We start from the raw sequence: 20,028 nt of genomic DNA on the forward strand, positions 1-20,028 counted from the left end.
TCTAATTCATAGTTCCTTGCTTTTTGGCCATTCTGGTGATCAGAGTTAGTAAGAGTTAAAATACAGGATATCTGGAAAGTACTAAATGACCTGCTCTGCATTAGGAGATTACAATATTGTTGACTGAAAAGCCAGGAAACATTTTGCTTCTAGCTCCAAACATAACAAGGCCAATGTCCTTCTTTTCTTTAAAAATGCCTTAGCAACTTTATAAAACTTTATATAACAATATGCAGTTTATTTTAAAGTATTTACTATTCTTTCCTCTGGTAATTTAATTTAATTGAAATGAAATTGGATACTGACTCTACCAGCTCATTCCTAGTACTCTTTTTATAATATCATATATCAAAACTGTCACAGGGTATCTGAATGCAGACAATTGCAAGATAGTTGGCATTTATGAAATAGAAACAAACCAGAGCTTCCCAATTCTTTTCATACTTTAGATTAGGGGGGAAATTATAGCTTAGATACAGTAGTTTACATATATCTTGGAAATTAAAGTTTCAAAATTAATCAGGACATAGTTGTAATAAACTGCAAGAAATTGAGCAAATATTAATACTTTTTAAATTAGGCCTGAATGGTAGCTTTCTTGAAAGCCTGCTTGTTATGAAGAAAAGTAACTGGGTTGGTAATTTTGTTGAAATCAGAATATTAAGAATGTTGTTTGTGCCTTGTTTGTAGGAAGGCGGTGGCTCAGTGGCTAAAACGCTGAGCTTGTCGATCAGAAAGGTTGGCAGTTTGGTGGTTCAAATCCCTAGCGCTGCATAATGGAGTGAGCTCCTGTTACTTGTCCCAGCTTCTGCTGGGACAAGTAATGGAAAGCATGTAAAAAATGCAAGTAGAAAAATAGGAACCAACTTCAAAAGCATGTTATAAAGAATGTAAAAAATTCATGTAAAAAAATAGGAACCACCTTTGGTGGGAAGGTAACAGCGTTCTGTGCACCTTCAGCGTTTAGTCATGCTGGCCACATGACCACAGAGACGTCTTCAGACAGTGCTGTCTCTTTGGCTTTGAAACGGAGATGAGCACTGCCCCTAGAGTCGGGAATGACTAGCACATATGTGCGAGGGGAACCTTTTCCTTTACCTTGTGCCTTGAACTTTACTGTTTTGTTTTGAAAATAGAAATATCTATCATCTATCTGAACTAAACTTCAATTGAAACAAGATTAATTTTACAATATTATTTGCAATATATTTTATGTTAAAATTAAACACTTTCTGATAAGTTATTTCAAGAAAAGTTTAACATATAAACTTACTCAAATCTGTTCAGAAACAAATTCTATTACATGTTGTTATTAGATATACTAAACTATGTTGACTGAGAAAAAATGTATAACAATAGTGGTTTTTGTAGATCTAAATGAGTAGCTATTACAAATAGATGCTGTGATTATTTTTTCTATAGAAGTTGCCCATAATGTGTCATTTCCCTTTTTTTATTTTACATAGGCTTTCTATACATATGGATGATGAACTTCGGCACATTGCTCAAAATTCACTTCAGGGTCTATTAGTTGATTTTGTTGATTGGCGAGAGGATGTTCTTTTTGGTTTCACAAATTTTTTGTTGCGTGAAGTGAATGATGTGCATAATAGCCTCTTGGACACATCTTTAAAATTATTGTTACAGTTGCTAACACAATGGAAGCTTACAATACAAACTTCTGGGAAGACCAACGAACAGACAAAAGTCCGATCTTCAGAGGTAAGATTCTAAAAGTAAAGATAACTCTGTCTTCTTAACATGTTCTTTCACTTTATCGAATTGGAGTACCCATTCTAAATTTGGCAGACGTGTTTTTTCAGCAAGTATAGTAGCCTCCTACCATGTTTCCCCAAAATTATGACATCTCCTAACAATAAGACCATGCCATTTTTTCCCTGTGGGCAAAAATATATGCCATCCCCCAATAATAAGCCCCCTAAACATCCCCCCCTCCAGCCAGGCAGAGCGCCACTCACCAACCTAACGATATCCCGAAGGCGCAAAGCCTCAGGAGCCAGGGGGAGGGAGGCAAATGCACTCACATTGCTTGACACCTTTGGGATACCGCTAGGTTGGTGGGTGGCGCTGTGCCCAGCTGGAGCAGGGGGTTGCTGGGTGGCTGCTCTCACACGCAGCCATCCGGCAATGCCCCTTTCCAGCCGGGCAGAGTGCCACTCACCAACCCAGTTGGTGCTAAGGCGCTAAGCTGTGTGGCGCTCTGCCCGGCTGGAAAGAGAGGTGGTTCAAGCATTTGTTCTGCCTCCAGCTCGGATGCCTCCCTGCCTCACCATGCCCAACTCTCCCTGCAGGAGAGTCTCTGAGAGTCTTCCCGCAGCCAGCCCACAACCATGGAGCATAGTCCCAGAGCGGCTGCTGCCGGAAGACTCAGCAGCGAATCTCCAGAGTTTGGAAGCCGGTTATGCTCAGAGCATGGTGATGGCAGCAGCAGGGTGGCGGCGGCAGCAGTGGGGCGGCAGCACCCTGGCCTAGCCCTGCAGGGAGAGTTGGGCATGGTGAGGCAGGGAGGCACGCGAGCTGGAGGTAGAACAAGTGCTCGCACAACCTCTCTTTCCAGCTGGGCAGAGCGCCATGCGGCTTAGCGCCTTTGGGATATTACTGGGTTGGTGAGTGGTGCTCTGCCCGGCTGGAAAGGGGCATTGCTGGGTGGCTGCTCATGAGCGTGGTCACCTCATGGCGGCTTTGTTGCGCTACTGCGAAAATGCAACACAGCCATTTGCCCCTGAGGCTGTGCCCGGCTCTTCAGGCACCCAATCGCAAGCAAAATTGGGAGGGGGGGGGGGTCAAAAGAAAATAAGACCCTGTCTTATTTTTGGGGAAACACGTTACATACATACTTTCTAGGGAGCAAGTCCACAAAAATTTCATGTAGAATTCCAACCTCTCTGAGAATGTCTACAAATTTCATCACCATATAAAAAGGACAGAAAAGATGCTGAAAGCAGTCAGTTTGTGATCAAGCTAAGATATGCTCAAATCCTACTAACAGCTAAATGAAAGAGAAAAATACTTATATCATATGTATCTAACATGGGAGGAAATATCTATTCCATATTTTATAACTATACTATGTTATGCACACGAAGGATGGCATCGTATTTATATTTAATAATGATATATTTTAATATAATTAATGAACCTCATGCTTTCCATGCATTGTTCATCATAGTTAACTACAAAAGGACCTTATTGTGTATCAGTAGAAGAAGAAAGAACCCAGTGGTTGGATTTAGCCAATTCTCACCTATTTGGGGGAACCGGTTGTTAACTTTCTAAGCAGTTTGGAGAACCAATTGTTGGAAGAAATCTCATTTTGTTTTTTTCCACTTTACAGGGCTAATCCTGTAAGGAAGGCAGGAAGGAAACATTCTGGTGTTGTTTCTAACCTAATCTTTATTGCCCTGCATTTCCTTGGAATTTCTATTTCTATGTTTAAATAATATTACCACAAATAAGCTTAAGAATGAGAAAAACAGAAAAATGTTTTATAAAAAGATTGTAAAGTAATGTTTTATAAATAGATTATAAGCTTGTACCCTCAAATGCTTCAATAAATGGACCTTGTTTTCTTCCAGTTAATTCTTCTGCAATTATATATATTTTTCCCAACCCTGTTTTGTTCAACCAACAGAGGAGGTTTCTTACTGAGTCTTTGTGTTGTTTATTGTTTGGATTTTGCTTTTCAAATCTGTAATAGATTATGCTACATATCCTGAAATTGATTGGATTGGATAGCATCTCTATAAATAGTAATTATTTTGCAGAAGAAGAATTAGCCAGATTAGATGAAGTGCATAATTTGGCCATTTACTGTATGTAATTCAAAATTATATTAAAATTTCAGAACTATGGATGATGGGCTTTGAATATTGGTTTTCCCATGCTATACACCTGCTTTAAAGATGTCTGGCATGGAAATTTAGCTTCTCTTTTTATCCTAATTGTAATTTTAAATAGTAGCAGAGAGCAGATATCAATTTTTTGTTGTTGTGAAAATCCAATTATGGCTGAAATCAAATGTCAGACAGTTAATGTTACTTACACATACTGTGCACCCAGTGATGTGCGGTGAAGGATACTGTTGGTGAGGCAAGAGCGGTGAGTCCCTCCCCAGCCAGCCAGCCACCCACCCCCACCCGACCTGCTCCCTGCCTGGCCGGCCAGCCGGCACAAAGACAAACCGCTCTTCTCCTCCCAGCCAGCCAGCCACCCGACCTGCTCCCAAGAATGTCAGTGGGGATGGAGGAGGCGGGGGGCGAGGCGGCAGAGCGCGGCAGCGGCGAGAAGCAACGTCCCCGCCGCTGTGTCCGACGAGACAGCGGCGGGGACGTTGCTTCTCGCCGCTGCCGCGCTCTGCCGCCTCGCCCCCCGCCTCCTCCATCCCCGCTGACATTCTTGGGAGCAGGTCAGGTGGCTGGCTGGCTGGGAGGAGAAGAGCGATTTGTCTTTGTGCCGGCTGGCCGGCCAGGCAGGGAGCAGGTCGGGTGGGGGTGGGTGGCTGGCTGGCTGGGAGGAGAAGAGCGGTGAGTCTTTGTGCCGGCCAGCTGGCCGGCCAAGCAGGGAGCAGGTCGGGTGGGGGTGAATGCTGGCTGGCTGGGGAGGGACTCACCGCTCTTCTCCCAGCCAGCCAGCCACCCACCCCCACCCGACAAGGGCTCACCGCTCTTCTCCTCCTCCTCCTCCTCGTCCTCCCTGCTCGGTGCTGGGCTGGCTGCTGAAGAAATGGCGGCTAGTGGTCAAAGAAAAACCTCTCCAGAATCACCCTTGCACTTGCGCAGTCGCTCAAGTGCAAGACATGATTCGCTGCTCCCAGATCAGGAGGCGGGAGAATCAGTGCCTCTTTTGCATATTAAATCTTTTGCTTTTTAACTCCGCCTTAACTTTTAAAAGGCGAAAAATTCCTTAAGCAAAAGAGGCTCTGAATTCTCTCGCCTCCTCCTAGTTAACACTGAGAGCAGACACCAAGCCACTGTGACTTGAAATCTGGTAGCAACTATCCTGGCTTTAATTCATTAAAAAAAAAAATTAAAACTCTTTCCTTTCTCTCAGGAGACTGGGGAGGCTCCGCCTCCCTTGCCTCTAGTGACTGCACGTCCCTGTGTGCACCACAGGGTAATCAAATCAAAATCTTTATTACAGCCATAGACCAGTATAACACAGGGTAATGCTTTTGAAGAATAACAATGAAAAGTAGTTATTACTTCAGTGAACAAGGAAACATACAAGTCATTGCCTTTTAGTTTCCATTTCAAATTTTACAGTTCAGATTATATATTTTTCTAAATTAGAACAGTCTAAAGACTAAAACTTGAAATATATTTGGATGAGTTAATAAATGCTTTATATTGCAGCTGATAGCAAATGGATCCGGTCAAAGGACCCAGACTGAACGAAGTTCTTATTCAAATGTACTGCATGCTGTTGAAGGTTTCGCACTGGTATTACTCTGCAGTTTCCAAGTTGCCACACGTAAATTGGCAGTTTTGATTCTCAGAGAGGTCCGTGCTTTATTTCATGCACTAGGACAAGCAGAGGTATGGCTTTCTTGACTGTATCATGACTTTCACTTTCCCCAACAATGAAATTTCGCTTTATCAGTTCGGGCTGAAATTTAGTGCAAGTTTACTTAAAAATTAATTACTACCAAGATCAATAACCAATACATTTTGCTTTTAGGTTCCCTTAGTTTTCATCACTGTTGTGGATGTGAGAGTTAGTGAGTGCCAAATCAGCTGTGACAGCAAAAGATATGTGATTTATATTTAGAGTTCTAAAAATATAAACTATGGCTACAGAAAGTTCAGATTAGGACCACATGGCAGGGCAAGGAGGTCAGTTGTTTCTATATGCATTACATTTCTGATCAAGATTAATTTCTTAAAAGCTGCTATTTAACCCCAGCAGTGAAAATGTGCAAGTATTATATGGATATCAATTCCATGGGGTCTCTGAATATTGCAATTTAAGTTAGTTTAATTTTATTCATTTAATTTGTGGTTAAAGACAAAAAAATATTGAATAACACATCAGAGAACATTAAAACCTATTATAAACACCAAAAGTTTTCCCAAACTGTTTACATTAAAGTATTGAGGTTTCCAAAATGAGTATCTGATAATAAAAATAATGGCAATAAATACTACAAATTTTCCAGAAGTATCTGTCAGTTAAGAGTAGTTTCTTGCAGCTTTGGAACTGCAAGAAAATGAGTTAGGAGATGGGTTGTTAAGCCAACTTGCTATCATGAAGAAGAGGTAACATACAGGAGGGGCTATTTTTGTTTCTTTTTATAAGTTGGAGCTGAATCTGTTTTTGCAGAGATATTATTGAAGCTACCTTTGAACAGTGAGAATACCAAAGCTATACGGCAGGCTTTGAAATAGATTTTATTCCCTAACGAGAAGGCCTTTTTCAATCTTAATAAGGAACTACACAAGTTTAAAGGTGACTTGCTCACTGCTTGAAACCCTCTTTCCTGCTTCTCATTGTCTATTTTACCCAGCTAATATTTTTTTCAGGCCCAGAAAAATAGTTTAATATTGATTTTTGAACTGAGTTGATTTTGAACAAGGGGCATTGGTATTAAGACATATTAAGACCAAGTCACCAAATGTCCCTTCCTGGTATGAGATGTAAAAATATTTCTGCAAACATACTTTGCAGTTAATATTTTTATAACATGACATCGGGAAAAACCAGATGGCAATGTGGTCTTAAGACAGTAGAGCAGAGTTTCTCAACCTTTGCAATTTAAATTATAGTTCAATCCCTGTTAGCTAGGGAATTGTGAGAGTTGAACTTAACCTATTCTAAAGTTGCCAAAGTTGAGAAACATCAGAATAAAGGGTATTAATACCTATTTGTCAACTATAAAATCATAGAGATTATATTCCTAGTTTGTAACCCTACATTACAAGAGCTGTAGTGGCGCAGTGGTTAGAATGCAGTACTGCAGGCTACTTCTGCTGCCTGCCGGCTGCCTACAATTTAGTAATTCAAACCTCACCAGCTCAAGGTTGACTCAGCCTTCCATCCTTCCAAAGTCAGTAAAATGAGGACCCAAATTGTTGGGGGCCATATGCTGACTCTGTAAACCACTTAGAGAGGGCTGTAAAGCACTGTAAAGTGGTATATAGGCCTAAGTGCTATTGCTATTAATTATTAAAGAAGATTTAAAATATTCTAGCTTTATGCCATTGGGATTCTTAGAAAAAAGTAATCTATTTTTTCAGACAATTAGGTTATATTGACGTAAGTCATATAGAATCTGGTAAACACAGAATGTCGCATTGCTATGATTATGGTATTAATTGGTACCAAATTTATAACTGTTGAAACTTCTGAAAGGGAGTATTTTAACATATTTGATCAAATCACATGTGATTTAGTATGTAATTACTGGGTATGGTATCTCTTTTACTTTTATCACTTGCAGAGACATGAATAAAATTCAACAAACAAGGTAGGGCAGTTTATTTCTTTCCTTCCCAGCATTACTGGAATAGCTGGAATTCATAAGGAAAAGCTTCAGTTTCTGCCAACGGAATGTTTTCTTAAACATTCTAGCTTCTCGTAATGCAATTCCAAATGCTCTGGGAAAGTAGAGATAAACTTAACTACCACATTCTTTCTAGAGAATACACGCATAAGAGTAAGTACGTGCTTGCTAAAATTGTAAATAAAGTGATAGTGTTTTGCCCTAAAATAAGTGCTTACTTACTTTTGATAAATTTGATAATTCTTAATATAAGTATAATATATTGAGTCACTTTTTTCTGTAAGAGATTACAATTATTCATCTTTTACCTTACAAAATTCTCCCCCCATCGAGTATATGTGGTTGTGGATGTTTCCACATCAGAGGGAGAGGGGGAGAGAGAGATCATTTCCACACATGCAATTAATTATTGCTACTTTCATGTGTACAGGATGATGATAGACCTATGATTGATGTTATGGACCAGCTAAGTTCTTCTATTCTAGAAAGTTTTATTCACGTGGCTGTTTCTGACTCAGTAAGTAATTTCTCATCATTAACAATATACAAATGCCAAATAAACATTGTAGCCTGCAATTATTGTTGTATAGATTTTTCCATTTTTAGCAGAAAATCAATCATCTAATAACAATTTTAACTACAGGTAGTCTTTGATGTACAATCAGTTGCTTAATTATCATTTTATGACATATTTGCAAAAAGCCATTTATAACCAACCTTCGAAGTTATGATTGTCACACCACCAGCTCTGCAGTCATTTGATTACATTTTGAGCTCTTGGCAACTGACGCCGTTATGACCAGTTGCTTTGGTTCTTAGTTACGTAACTATGATGGGACTTTTTGCTGTTTTCTGGCAAAAAAAAAAAAAAAACCCGTTGAATATGCTGGATTCACTTAACAGCAATGATGATTTGTTGTGACCATTAAAAAATTTATAAAATCAAGTCCAGTCATATGGTGCCTTGACTTATGTCCACAACCTATGACCAAAATTCCAGCTCCATTGTGGTTGTAAGTTAAGAATTATCTGTATCAAGAGACTTCCATAGAACGAGGTTTCAGCTCCATTATCTACTAGGTCTATGCTGCTAATTTAATGCACTTCATCTTCCATTAGAGCATACTGTCTGTTTATTGGATTAATATAAATGCACAGAGCTTGAGTAAGTTAACCAAGTAAATGAACTAAGAAACAAATTCCTTGAGTGGATTTTGATGAAGACAAACTGTTCTGTATCTGAATGCTGAAGAAACAACGGCAATAAACAGAGAACATTTGGTTACTTAAATAAGAAATATGTAAATAAATCAGGAATGGAATGCTGAATCAGCAAAATGTAATATCAGTTCTGTATATGTTAGAGAATCCATCTCAGTAGAGAAAGCCTCATCATCAGACATGAGGCCTGGATATCTAGCAGAGTTTTGTACCAAAGAAAATATGAAAAGTAGATTATTTTCTGAGATATCGTTCTTTTCATTTCTTTTCACAGACAACGTTACCACTAACATATAATGTGGATTTGCAGTGGCTGGTAGAATGGAATGCAGTACTTGTTAATAGCCATTATGATGTAAAAAGCCCATCCCATGTCTGGATATTTGCACAGTCGGTCAAAGATCCTTGGGTTCTCTGCCTTTTCAGTTTTCTTAGGCAAGAGAATTTACCAAAGCATTGTCCTACAGCTCTTAACTATGCTTGGCCTTATGCATTTACAAGGCTACAGCTAGTGATGCCTTTGGTTGATCCAAAGTAAGTTCTGTTAATGTTACCTATTAATATTACCTGTTTTCAAACTTAGGTGAATTTATTTATTTATTTTTGAACCACCTCAGAGAAGTTATTATGTTAGATATATTTGATTACTTTTTAAAGAATAAACCTAACAGTTCAAGGATGTATGAGAATTATATGTTTGTAAACAATAATTATATTTTAAGTCTTCTGCATGATTTAGTTAAAGTATTGCAGCTGGACATCAAGCACTTTTAAAAAAAATATTCTTTGTTCCCCTGATCTCTACATCTCTTGATTTTACATGTGGGTGAATTTCATTATTAGCATGTCATAGATCGAGTAACAAATTTAAAATTAACAATTTAAAAAACCAAATTGAAGAATGTTCTGTTGCTGTACCCACTATTAGATATATTGGAAAATATTCTTTATAGATCAGGTCTATATAAAATGCTAAGCCAAGTTATTTCTTTTGTGTTATGCTTAGTGTGATATGACTCATTCAGTAAAGTGTGGCTCAATGATATGAGGCTAGTTACTAAGTTAGACGATAGGTTTATCTTGTTTACTATTAACCTGCTGTTACTCTCTAAGATTTCAGAATGAAATATCTCGTTTGCTATTGATTCAATCTCTTAAATGAATTTTATTTTATAACTGGATGAGTTATAAAGTGTTAATTTCCTTCTCTTTTTCTTCATGTTATTGGTATTGTAAAAAATATAGAACAAAATTATATTTAATATTTGAATTTGAAAAATGTTTATTTTAAACCATATTTCTAGTAGTCCTGTGAATGCAAAGAAAACAAGTACACCCAGCACTGGGGATCATTATGTAACTTTGTGGAGAAACTATCTGATTCTCTGCTTTGGAGTAGCTAAACCCAGCATTATGAGTCCTGGACATCTGCGTGTTTCTACACCAGAGATCATGGCTACTACGCCGGATGGTACCATTAGTTATGATAATAAGGTAATTACATATTTCAGTAAAATAATTTATAATGTGACTAAAATGTTTATAGTTATTATAGAGTTTTGCACAATGTCCTCAAACTGTTCGTACATATAATATGCTGTTTCCTGCAGATTTTAAAGTGGTGTCAGGAGTGGGCTTCAAAAATTTCAGCAATGGGTTCTCTGCCCAGTTGCTGGGTGGGCGTGGCCATGGTGGGTGTGGCCTAGTCAGCCTCCTGCACCTTGGCGTAGGGGCCATTTTCACCTTCCGCAGTCGCCGGAGGCTTTCCTTGAGCCTCTGGGAGGGCAAAAACTGCCTCCCCTGGGCTCTGGAGGCCTTCTGAGAGGCCCGTTTCCCCCCTCCCTGAGCCTCCACCTAGCCCCTGCACTTACTTGCATCTAAAATGGGCCACATGGAGACTCAGTGGAGGGGAGGTGTGAGCAGGGCCAGCCATGGGTGGGATTTGGAAGTTTTCCAAACCAGCCATAACATTAGCTACGGCTTCTCCTGAACCTGGACAAATCTGTAGCAGCCCACCCCTGGAGGTGCTGCAGTATATGCACCAAGCAAACTTGTAATTACTAATCAGTTGTTAGGATATAATTTTGGAAAAAAAGGAATTGAAGAAGACAATTACAGATATGTAATTGTGTTTATTTCTATTGTTTCTGCACTAAAATGTTTGGGTAGTGCTATGCTGTGGGAAGAAAGAGTGTAACAGATCTGAATGGACTCCTCCAGAAAAGTTAAACTATCTTCTGCAGTCTCACAATTGTCCACCAGCAGTAAGGCACTGTTAATACTATCTTTTTCAAGCGCCTTCAAATGTTTTGCTCAGTTCATCGTTATTTCCCTAGCCAGTGTATTGTTTTTATCTAGTTAGTTTTGGTATTCTGTGTTTTAGTCCATTGTTAGCTCAGGAGTGGGGCAAGATATAAAAGTATGAAAACAAACAATGAATGAATGGGCTAGTCTTTCCCTCTTTGACTATTAATTTGCTTTGTAAGCCATTCTGTTGGCAGGAGACAAGTATGAAAATATCATTCCATTTGCTTTTAGGATTATCTTTTTCCGCCAATTACATTTTTGTCTCTGAAATGCACCAGCCTCAGATGCTTGACCTTTGGGTAAAAGGCCTGCTTTCTTTTCGGAGTTAGCATTTGAGGTCAAGTGAAAGATCATGAAAGAGATAAATCTCTTGATAATCATTTCTGAAATAATGAATGGTGTTTTGGAATGTCTTGTTGTTCGGGTAAAGAACTTTAAATGTCCCCAACTGTGCAGCCTTTCTGTTAGATGTTCTTGTTTTGCCACCAATTTACACAATGTTTATTCTCCCCTTCTTCAGCAGATAATAAAGAATGGCAGGGTGTAGAAGGGACTCAGAAATGTATTTTCTGTATTGGGGATTTTTAAACAGTTATAATTAGCAAAAGCATTGAGTAGTCTTGAAGAAAATAAAATTGAATCCTCTGTCTTCAGGGTAAATATCCAAACTCTATAGATCAGGCGTGAGATAAATTACCAAAATCTCCTTTTCAACTGAGAATGACTCTATTCCAAAACTATATTACCAAGCTCCACATACCATTCAGAAATGTCTTTCCAATCTCATTCTTGCAAAGATAACAGTGATATTAAACAGGAGTAAATCAGACTGTATATGTTAAAGAGAAAAGTACATGTTACAGTTCTGCTACTGAACTATTTTTAAACATTGCTTTAATAAATGTGCCACTTACAGTATATTATTTTATTTTCTTGGCTATTTTGAACATAATCCTGCCTTGCAAAATGTGCCTTTTAAAAATTCATTAGCAACAGTTATAACTATGCATACTTTGCTAGTCATAATTTTAAATATTTTTAATGACCATACCCATTAAACTTATTTTCACTTTATTTTAGGCTATTGGAACTCCATCTGTTGGTGTGTTATTAAAACAGCTAGTGCCTTTGATGAGACTTGAAAGCATAGAAATCACTGAATCACTTGTACTAGGCTTTGGAAGAACTAATGCTCTTGTTTTCAGGTATTTGTATGGCATGAGTTATTCATAGTCCAAATTTGCTTTAGTATTAAATGTAATAAAATGTACTATTATTGGAACACTGAATTAAATAGAAGACAGCTTTAAACAGTGTAACCATCTTGATAATAAATTTTGAAACATTAATGCATAATGCAAATAGATTATTTACTAAATAATCTATAATATGCAGAAGACTAAAAAGTAAAATTGTTATATTGCATGGTAATTATAATTAATATTTATAGTTGAGAGTTCAATCCTATATAGTGGCAGATATTTATCTCTGAGGGCGCAAAGAAAAAATATCTGCTGCGAACTTCACGTAGGCATCAGGAAGGGCATCCAACCAGTAAATGCTCAGCTCTACTCAGTTGCCCCAACTCTACCCTGAATTAAGGGACTACAGAGTTGTAAAAAAAATCTAATTAATATTTCTATTATTTTTATTTATTTATTTTCTGCACTTTTCCCTTTTTAGTTTCTATTATTCTTTACCTTGGTTGCAACTGTAAACTTTAATACATTTACTATTAAAAAAAGAAGCCTAGGCTACAGGCTCAGATTCCTCAATTATTGTTTAACTGGAGTTTGTTGGCTTCATCTGTTAGGATAAGTTTCAAGTTTCACCACTTGTAGTTGCTCTTGTAGGAGATCTGTTAGAAACTCCACTCTCCATCTAAAGCAGAGTATTCTTGTTTTTAAGAACTTAATCATTTTGATGTGCCTTCAATATATATACACCATCACAAGGTTATTGATATGTTTTTGTGGAAATATTCAAGAATCCACGTATCTTCACAATACACCCAAAAAATAAAACATGCATTTGGAGAAAGGGTATATACTCTCATAGATATTACAACTGCAATCTACTAAAGAACTTTATTTGAAAAATAATTTCTTTTTACTTTAGAGAATTAGTGGAGGAACTTCACCCTCTAATGAAAGAAGCATTGGAGAGAAGACCAGAGGTTGGTAATAAAGTTAAGCTGTAAATATTTAACAGATGATAAATAGGATTGAAATTAATTAATAAATTATTTTGGACAAAAATATTAAATAAATTGATTTTTTAAATAAACTTTCCTTTGTAAGATATATCTGAAAATTGTGTGGGTAGTAATCAACAACAAACAGAATAATTGCAACATAAAGCATTTAATTTGTCACAACGAAAGTTGCTACAAAGAAAAAAGAATTATCTATGAAAAATGTTACTGATTTGAAATTTGGTAGTGATCAGACACTGTTGGGAGATCTGTTGTCTCTTAGGGATTTCTGATTTTCAATTATTTGACAACAGAAATTAGTGTGAAGACATGCAGTGGTTGGAATGCCCACATTTCTCTCTTCCTGTCCCTTTATCCCTCTTCCTTAAAACTGTACAAGCCAACTGTTTATAGAGTTTAGCCATAGCACTATGTGTGGCAACATAGAAGTCAGAAAGAGAAAGGCAAAAGAAGGATACTGAAAAAGCAGGCAAATTTGGCAGATACAGTGAGTAGAATTAACCACAGAGAGCAGCTGCTGCTACAGAATACCTGAGAAAACATTGACTGGGCCTTTTGAATGGCTTAGCTGTTGGCAATAGTTCACATGCTGGCATCTAAAAACAGCTCAAAGGCCTATCACAGCCCATTGAAAGGCATCAGTAGCCTCCTGGAAGCAACCACTTAGGTCATTAACAGTTTCTGCATTATTGCTTTCTCTGCTGGACCATAACTGATGCTTTATTTCCTCTTGTGTAAATCTATACAGATTTGCTTAGTAGCCAGCAAGATGGTTTTTATAGAAGCCCCCCCCCCCCCCCAATTGGTGTGCCACTGCCAGTTCTCTGGAGAACCATCTTCAGTGTTAGAAAGTTCAGACCATTTGAAAATTGCTGGATAGCTTTAAAACAGATTCTGAACTACTCAGCTAGGTTTTATTTTTAAGACCAACATGTAGAGAGTAGATGTAACTAATATTGCCCTATTTTTCTGCAATACAGAATAAGAAACGTCGTGAGCGCAGAGATCTCTTACGATTACAGCTGTTGCGAATTTTTGAATTACTTGCTGATGCTGGTGTGATAAGTGATAGGTAGGATATACTGCTTTTCAAATAGAAGAAAACCCTGTGATGATGCCAATTACTTGTCTGATTACAGTCATTTCTTGTTAAAATAGCTTTTTCCAATGTAGTTGCTATATAGTTTCCTTTTAATTCTTGATAACAGTTTTGACAGTTATCCTGTAAATCCTAGTCTGTCATGCACACTTGTGGTTTCTGCTGGATCAGCGGTCACCAACTGGTGGTCTGCAGACCACTGGTAGTCCATGCGAAAAATTTGCAGAAAAATTATTTGCATTTTTATATTGCATGAGAATCTATTTATCTTTTTTAAAAAATCATATTAGTGGTCTGCAGGATTTAAAATTATGAATTTAATGGTCCCTGAAGTCTGAAAGGTTGGTGACCCCTGCGAGTCTGGATGATTCCTTAATGTTTTCCTTTGTTACAGTACAAATGGTGCCTTGGAAAGAGATACCCTAGCACTGGGAGCCTTGTTCTTAGAATATGTTGACCTAACTCGCATGTTGTTGGAAGCTGAAAATGATAAAGAAGTTGAGATTCTCAAGGACATGAGAGCCCATTTTAGTGCAATGCTTGCTAACTTGATTCAATGTGTGCCAGGTATGATAATGCAATAATTATATGAAGTACAGAATCATTAAGATGAAAAAAGAGGGGATTGACAAAAGCGTGATAAGGACTGCTGGGTAAAGAAGAAGTAAATGTTGCATATGCAGATAGTCATTGACTTATGACCATAATTGAGCCTAAACTTTCTGTTATTAAGTGAGACAGTTAAGAAAATTTTGCCCCATGTTACAACCTTTCTGGCTATACTTGTTAAGTGAATCATGTACTTGTTAAGTTAGTAACACAGTTGCTAAGTGTATATGGCTTCCCTGTTGACTTTGCTTATCAGAAGATATCAAAAGGTGATCACATGAACCCAGGATAATGCAGCCGTCATTAATACGAGTCAGTGGCCAAGTGTCTGAATTTTGATCATGTGACCATGGGGATGCTGCAATGATTGTAATTCGAAAACTCATAAGTCAGGTTTTTCAGTGCCATTTTAAGTTTGATTGGTCACTAAATGAACTTTTCTAAGTTTGAGGACTACTTGTAGTTAGTGGGGAGAGAGGAAACAAGACACTAAATAGAAGTATAATTTATATAATTTTAATTGTACAATTTCTAGAGTTGTAATCATGTAAGGAAATTATGGTAAAAGTAATAGCTTTCAAATTGTTTATGCCACAAATTCCACGAATGATGTAAGAAATGTTACCTTATTTATCAACAGTATAGTTTGTGAGTTAGTCATTGTGTAATTATCACTGTCAATATTTTGTTCATTTCATTTCTATTTGATTTCCAGTGACAGCCCATTCCCTATATTATGTTAACTACTTGAGATAAATGTTTTAATTATTTAATATAAATTTATTCTTTGTATCCTATCTTTCCTCTGCGAACTGAACAGAATGCACATAGAGATGCAAAACATAACCTTAGAAATTAATTGGGCTGGGACAAACTAACCAGAATGGACTTGTCAGTGAATGAAGTGTCAAATTGGGACTTAATATGTGGATTTTCCATATTGAAGTTTCAATTTCTAACTGAGTTGACAGGAGTTCATAAAAACATGTGCTATATTAAACACATACATCTTAAAATGTCATAATGCTTACTATTAAATGTATAAGAAAAAAGTGCAAGAAATATATAGCAAGTAATTAATGAAGAAAAAGTGGACCACATACAATTTTATGAAACATGCCTGATCTGTCAAATTGCTTGTTGTATTTCTCATCCTAATAGTACTGTGGACATATAATATAAAGATTATGGATTTAGTACTCATAGGATGAACATATGACCACTGTTATAAATTTAATACAGTCTCTAAGCTACATGAGTCAGATTATTTGCTTTTGCTTTTTTCAGTGAATGAACTTGAAAGTCTACTTCACAGTTTTTGGTTTTTAAAAACATTGTCAAATATGTTTAATACATATGCGTACAATTTTAGTATTGTGGATCAGTCAGGTTATCATTTGATAGCTATTCATATTGATTTCTAATTTGCATAGGAAATTTGAAATACAAGGTTCCTTTGATTGTATTTTTGTAGTCGAAACTCATTAATGGTTGTGGTTAGGAACAGCCAAGGAACTATTAGCTTTCATCTGCAGAAAACTAGCATCCATAAAGTAGAGTGATCATTAATTTCCCTTATAGCAGAAACTTAATTTATTTAAAGTTATGTTTATTGAAAGATTTCTTTGTAGGTTGAGTATATTTCATTTCTTAAATCAAAACATTGCAGGTTTGGAGCTTAATCGGGGCATCTGAAAACTTCTGTTTTCTATGAAAATTTCCATTAGATCAGTCTTCTGCTTTAAAAGCATTAAATCCAGCTGTGCCAAATGTTCAATGAATGGAATTTTCTTAGTACTAACAAAGGATTTTCTGTTTTCATTCATTAGAAAAATGTATGTATGTATATACGTACGTACGTACACACACACACTCACACACATATAAAATAGGAGAGCATGGGAGCAAGCAAGACAAATCAAAATAGCACTTGGATTTTTTTAATTTAGCGTAACATACAGAATATCCATAGCTCCATTGTAAAACTGAACATTAAGGGATTTGGATAACAGTAAACATCTCAGAATACATCTTTCACTCTGTTTGGCATCTCCATGTAGCATTTCAGTTTGGGATGAAGGATCTATATGCATAATATATAGTGTGCATTGGTCCCATCTATACCCTTGTGTGCATCTGAAAATTGAAGAGTATTTGTGATATAAATGCAGACACTCCTGATATTTAGAATTTCAAAACTCTAGAGATTCAAAACTCTTCAGATGCATTATATGATGAAATTTTGCCATACTGTGATTTCTTGAAATGATAAATGAATTGGTGTGACTGCCACATGCATAAAACAAATTTAATTGCTTAACTATTTATTTAATTTGTGCTAGTGTCAATCTGGTACAAAAGGGATAGCCATGTAGTTTTCCTTTTTGAGGGTCTGTGAAATCCATATTTGTTTCTGAGCAAATCTCTCTCTTACCACATCACATTCTTTGTATTGTGTATATTTATTTACCTAAGAATAAATTACTTTTTTTTACATGAGATAATCTTAAATTCAAGGCTCTTTCCTTTCCAATAAATATATACTTGACAAATATTATTAATGTGTTTTAGGAATAATTCCTTAGCTATTCATTTTTGCATCAGATTTATGTTTCAGTTTTGATAAAATAATCAATATAATATTCTTTTATTGATAATGTTTTTTATTTTTTTATTCACTCAGTTCATCATAGGAGATTTCTTTTCCCTCAGCAAAGCTTGAGGCACCACCTCTTCATCCTGTTTAGTCAATGGGCTGGACCTTTCAGTATCATGTTTACACCTCTGGATCGTTATAGTGATAGAAATCATCAGATTACAAGATACCAGTATTGTGCTTTAAAGGTACATCATGATTCCTTCCATTGCATATAAATTTTTATCAAATTAAATTATTTTAAATTTAGAAATGAAAAGTGGTAAGGCAAGTTAAATTTGGAATAGTTTATCCAAAGTAACAAATTATTTGGTGCATCTTTGTGGTCTGTTCTTTTTCTAAATCTTGAATGTCTCATTTGAAAAATGATTCATAAATATTGTAAATATTTCAATTAAGATTAACTTTGAAATGCAAAATTGACTGTGTTAATTCATATTAAATTGGTTCAGGAAGAGTGATAATAAGAGCAGAAAAACCCAAAAAGTGTTACCTGGAATATTAAATTAAACCAAGAACTACTAGTCATTCAAGAATTACATTAACTTCCTGCCACAAGACATTTAACCCAATGTAATGCAATCATCCATATATAGTCATCTTTCCTTACTATAGTTCTGGCAGCATGCAAGCATACTAACTGGTTTAGAAAACACAATTTGGGGAACACATAATATCTACATGCTTTGCCCAGGAAGTACCTAATATTTCAGGGACCCTTGGAATAGAAGAGGAATGGCATTGCAATACATTTGCAGAAAAGCAATGAGTATAATTGGGCCATTGCAGCATTTGGAAATATGTTTTCTGCAGACGTGACTGACAACATGGAGTCTATATGATTAATCTTCATTACTACATTGTTTGACTTGTTGCCTTTTGTTTAGAATTTGAAACTGATAACCTTTCAGTAAACAGGACCATATCTTCTCTTTTTTTTAATTAGGCCATGTCAGCAGTGCTGTGCTGTGGCCCTGTGTTTGACAATGTGGGCCTTTCCCCTGATGGCTATCTTTATAAATGGCTTGATAATATTCTAGCTTGCCAAGATTTACGGGTAAGTACCTCAGCAATGATTCTTACTTTTAAATGTATTACATTTTATTTTTATTGCACATGGTCTACTCTAAGGATGAATTCATTGTGATTCAAATGGAATTTGTTTAGTGTTTGTACTGTGATGCAAATAGTGTACTTTGTGTTTTATCAGAGAGCCATATTCTATGAACCATGTTTAAGGGACAAGGTATTATAAGTGAAGAACTAAACTAATTTTGGAGGAACAGGAACTGACGTCGTAACGACACAACATGCGATCTCGAAGCTCTGAGATCGCAGTCGATACTTTTGCTGCTGGATGGTCCTTTTGGACCTAAACTGTCCCAAAGAGATGGTGACAGTGAAGAGTATGTCTTGCTGATCTCAGGGACATCAGAAAGTCCCTGATTGATCCAAGAGAATCTCTTCTTGCCGGCGACAGAAGCGCAGCCAAAAGCTGCTGAAGTTGGGACAGTTCCGGAACGGGAGGAAAGCAGAAAGAGAAAGTGTGTCCATCTGGTGAGGAAATTTTATTGTTACAAAAGAGACTGCCACCCCCAAAAAATTAAAGCTAAATTAAACTTGGAAACAGAAGAAAATAAGCGGAGAAATTAAGCTATATTGGACAGGGTGTTATCCTTTTTAAATTTTCTTTTATGGATGGAATTTTTACAAATATTTCCTATTTTTTAAAGTGAATGGATTAGTTTTTCTTCTTCTACTTCTTTTTTTTACCTATGAATTAAAATCTTTTTCTTTATTTTTATAATATTGGTTTGGGTATTTTTTTCTATTTTGCTTCACTTAAGAATTTGTTTCTTTTAAGCCTGGAACATAAAGAAGATATAAAAGGAATACAAAGATGGTTGTAATATCAGAGGGAAAGGAAGTAACACTGCCACTTGGAGGCTTGAGTCCTGGAAACATTGCCCTTTTTTCTTTTTTGCTTTGATCATTTTGACTTTGCACTTCAAGGTTCTTCAGCTTGCTTATAGAGAGTGATAAGGAGAAGAGCATGGGTTGTTTATACAGGTGCACTTTGGGAGCTTCATTGGCAGCTGGAGAGAAGTGAAAACAAAGCCTTGTTTTGAAAGATTATAAATGAACTTGTGTCAAATCTAATAAAAAGTTTTTGAATGCTAGAGTGGCAGTGTTTACCAGTTGGAAGAATGGCACAACATCAAAAAGAAACCTTAACATTGCAAAAGATTGTGTTTGAAATTCAAAAATTATTAGAAGTAACAGAGAAAATTGAGAAGAGATTGGAAAACATAGATTGTAAAACACTAAAATTTGATGGAAAAATTGAAGATGTTCATCAAATGGAAAAAGTGGAGGCTAGAGTCCTAAAAACTGAAGGGAAA

At 36.5% G+C, this 20,028-nt stretch overlaps 1 protein-coding gene across 10 annotated transcripts in view; it reads left to right on the top strand.

The window, feature by feature from the left end:
- Nucleotides 1–20,028, top strand: part of FRY (FRY microtubule binding protein) — a 200,830-nt gene that overhangs the window by 122,186 nt on the left and 58,616 nt on the right. For 9 of the 10 annotated variants that reach the window (XM_032219636.1, XM_032219627.1, XM_032219630.1 and 6 more), the window contains 11 exons: nt 1,467–1,722; nt 5,373–5,555; nt 7,950–8,036; nt 9,015–9,274; nt 10,045–10,234; nt 12,128–12,252; nt 13,166–13,223; nt 14,243–14,334; nt 14,756–14,928; nt 17,654–17,814; nt 18,573–18,683. In XM_032219636.1, the coding sequence (XP_032075527.1) occupies nt 1,467–1,722; nt 5,373–5,555; nt 7,950–8,036; nt 9,015–9,274; nt 10,045–10,234; nt 12,128–12,252; nt 13,166–13,223; nt 14,243–14,334; nt 14,756–14,928; nt 17,654–17,814; nt 18,573–18,683 (1,696 nt within the window). The remainder of the gene's footprint in view (nt 1–1,466; nt 1,723–5,372; nt 5,556–7,949; nt 8,037–9,014; nt 9,275–10,044; nt 10,235–12,127; nt 12,253–13,165; nt 13,224–14,242; nt 14,335–14,755; nt 14,929–17,653; nt 17,815–18,572; nt 18,684–20,028) is intronic. The other variant, XM_032219628.1, reaches the window with a different exon arrangement.

The sequence above is a fragment of the Thamnophis elegans genome, chromosome 6 (assembly GCF_009769535.1).
Source record: "Thamnophis elegans isolate rThaEle1 chromosome 6, rThaEle1.pri, whole genome shotgun sequence".
Classification (NCBI taxonomy): Eukaryota; Metazoa; Chordata; class Lepidosauria; order Squamata; family Colubridae; genus Thamnophis; species Thamnophis elegans.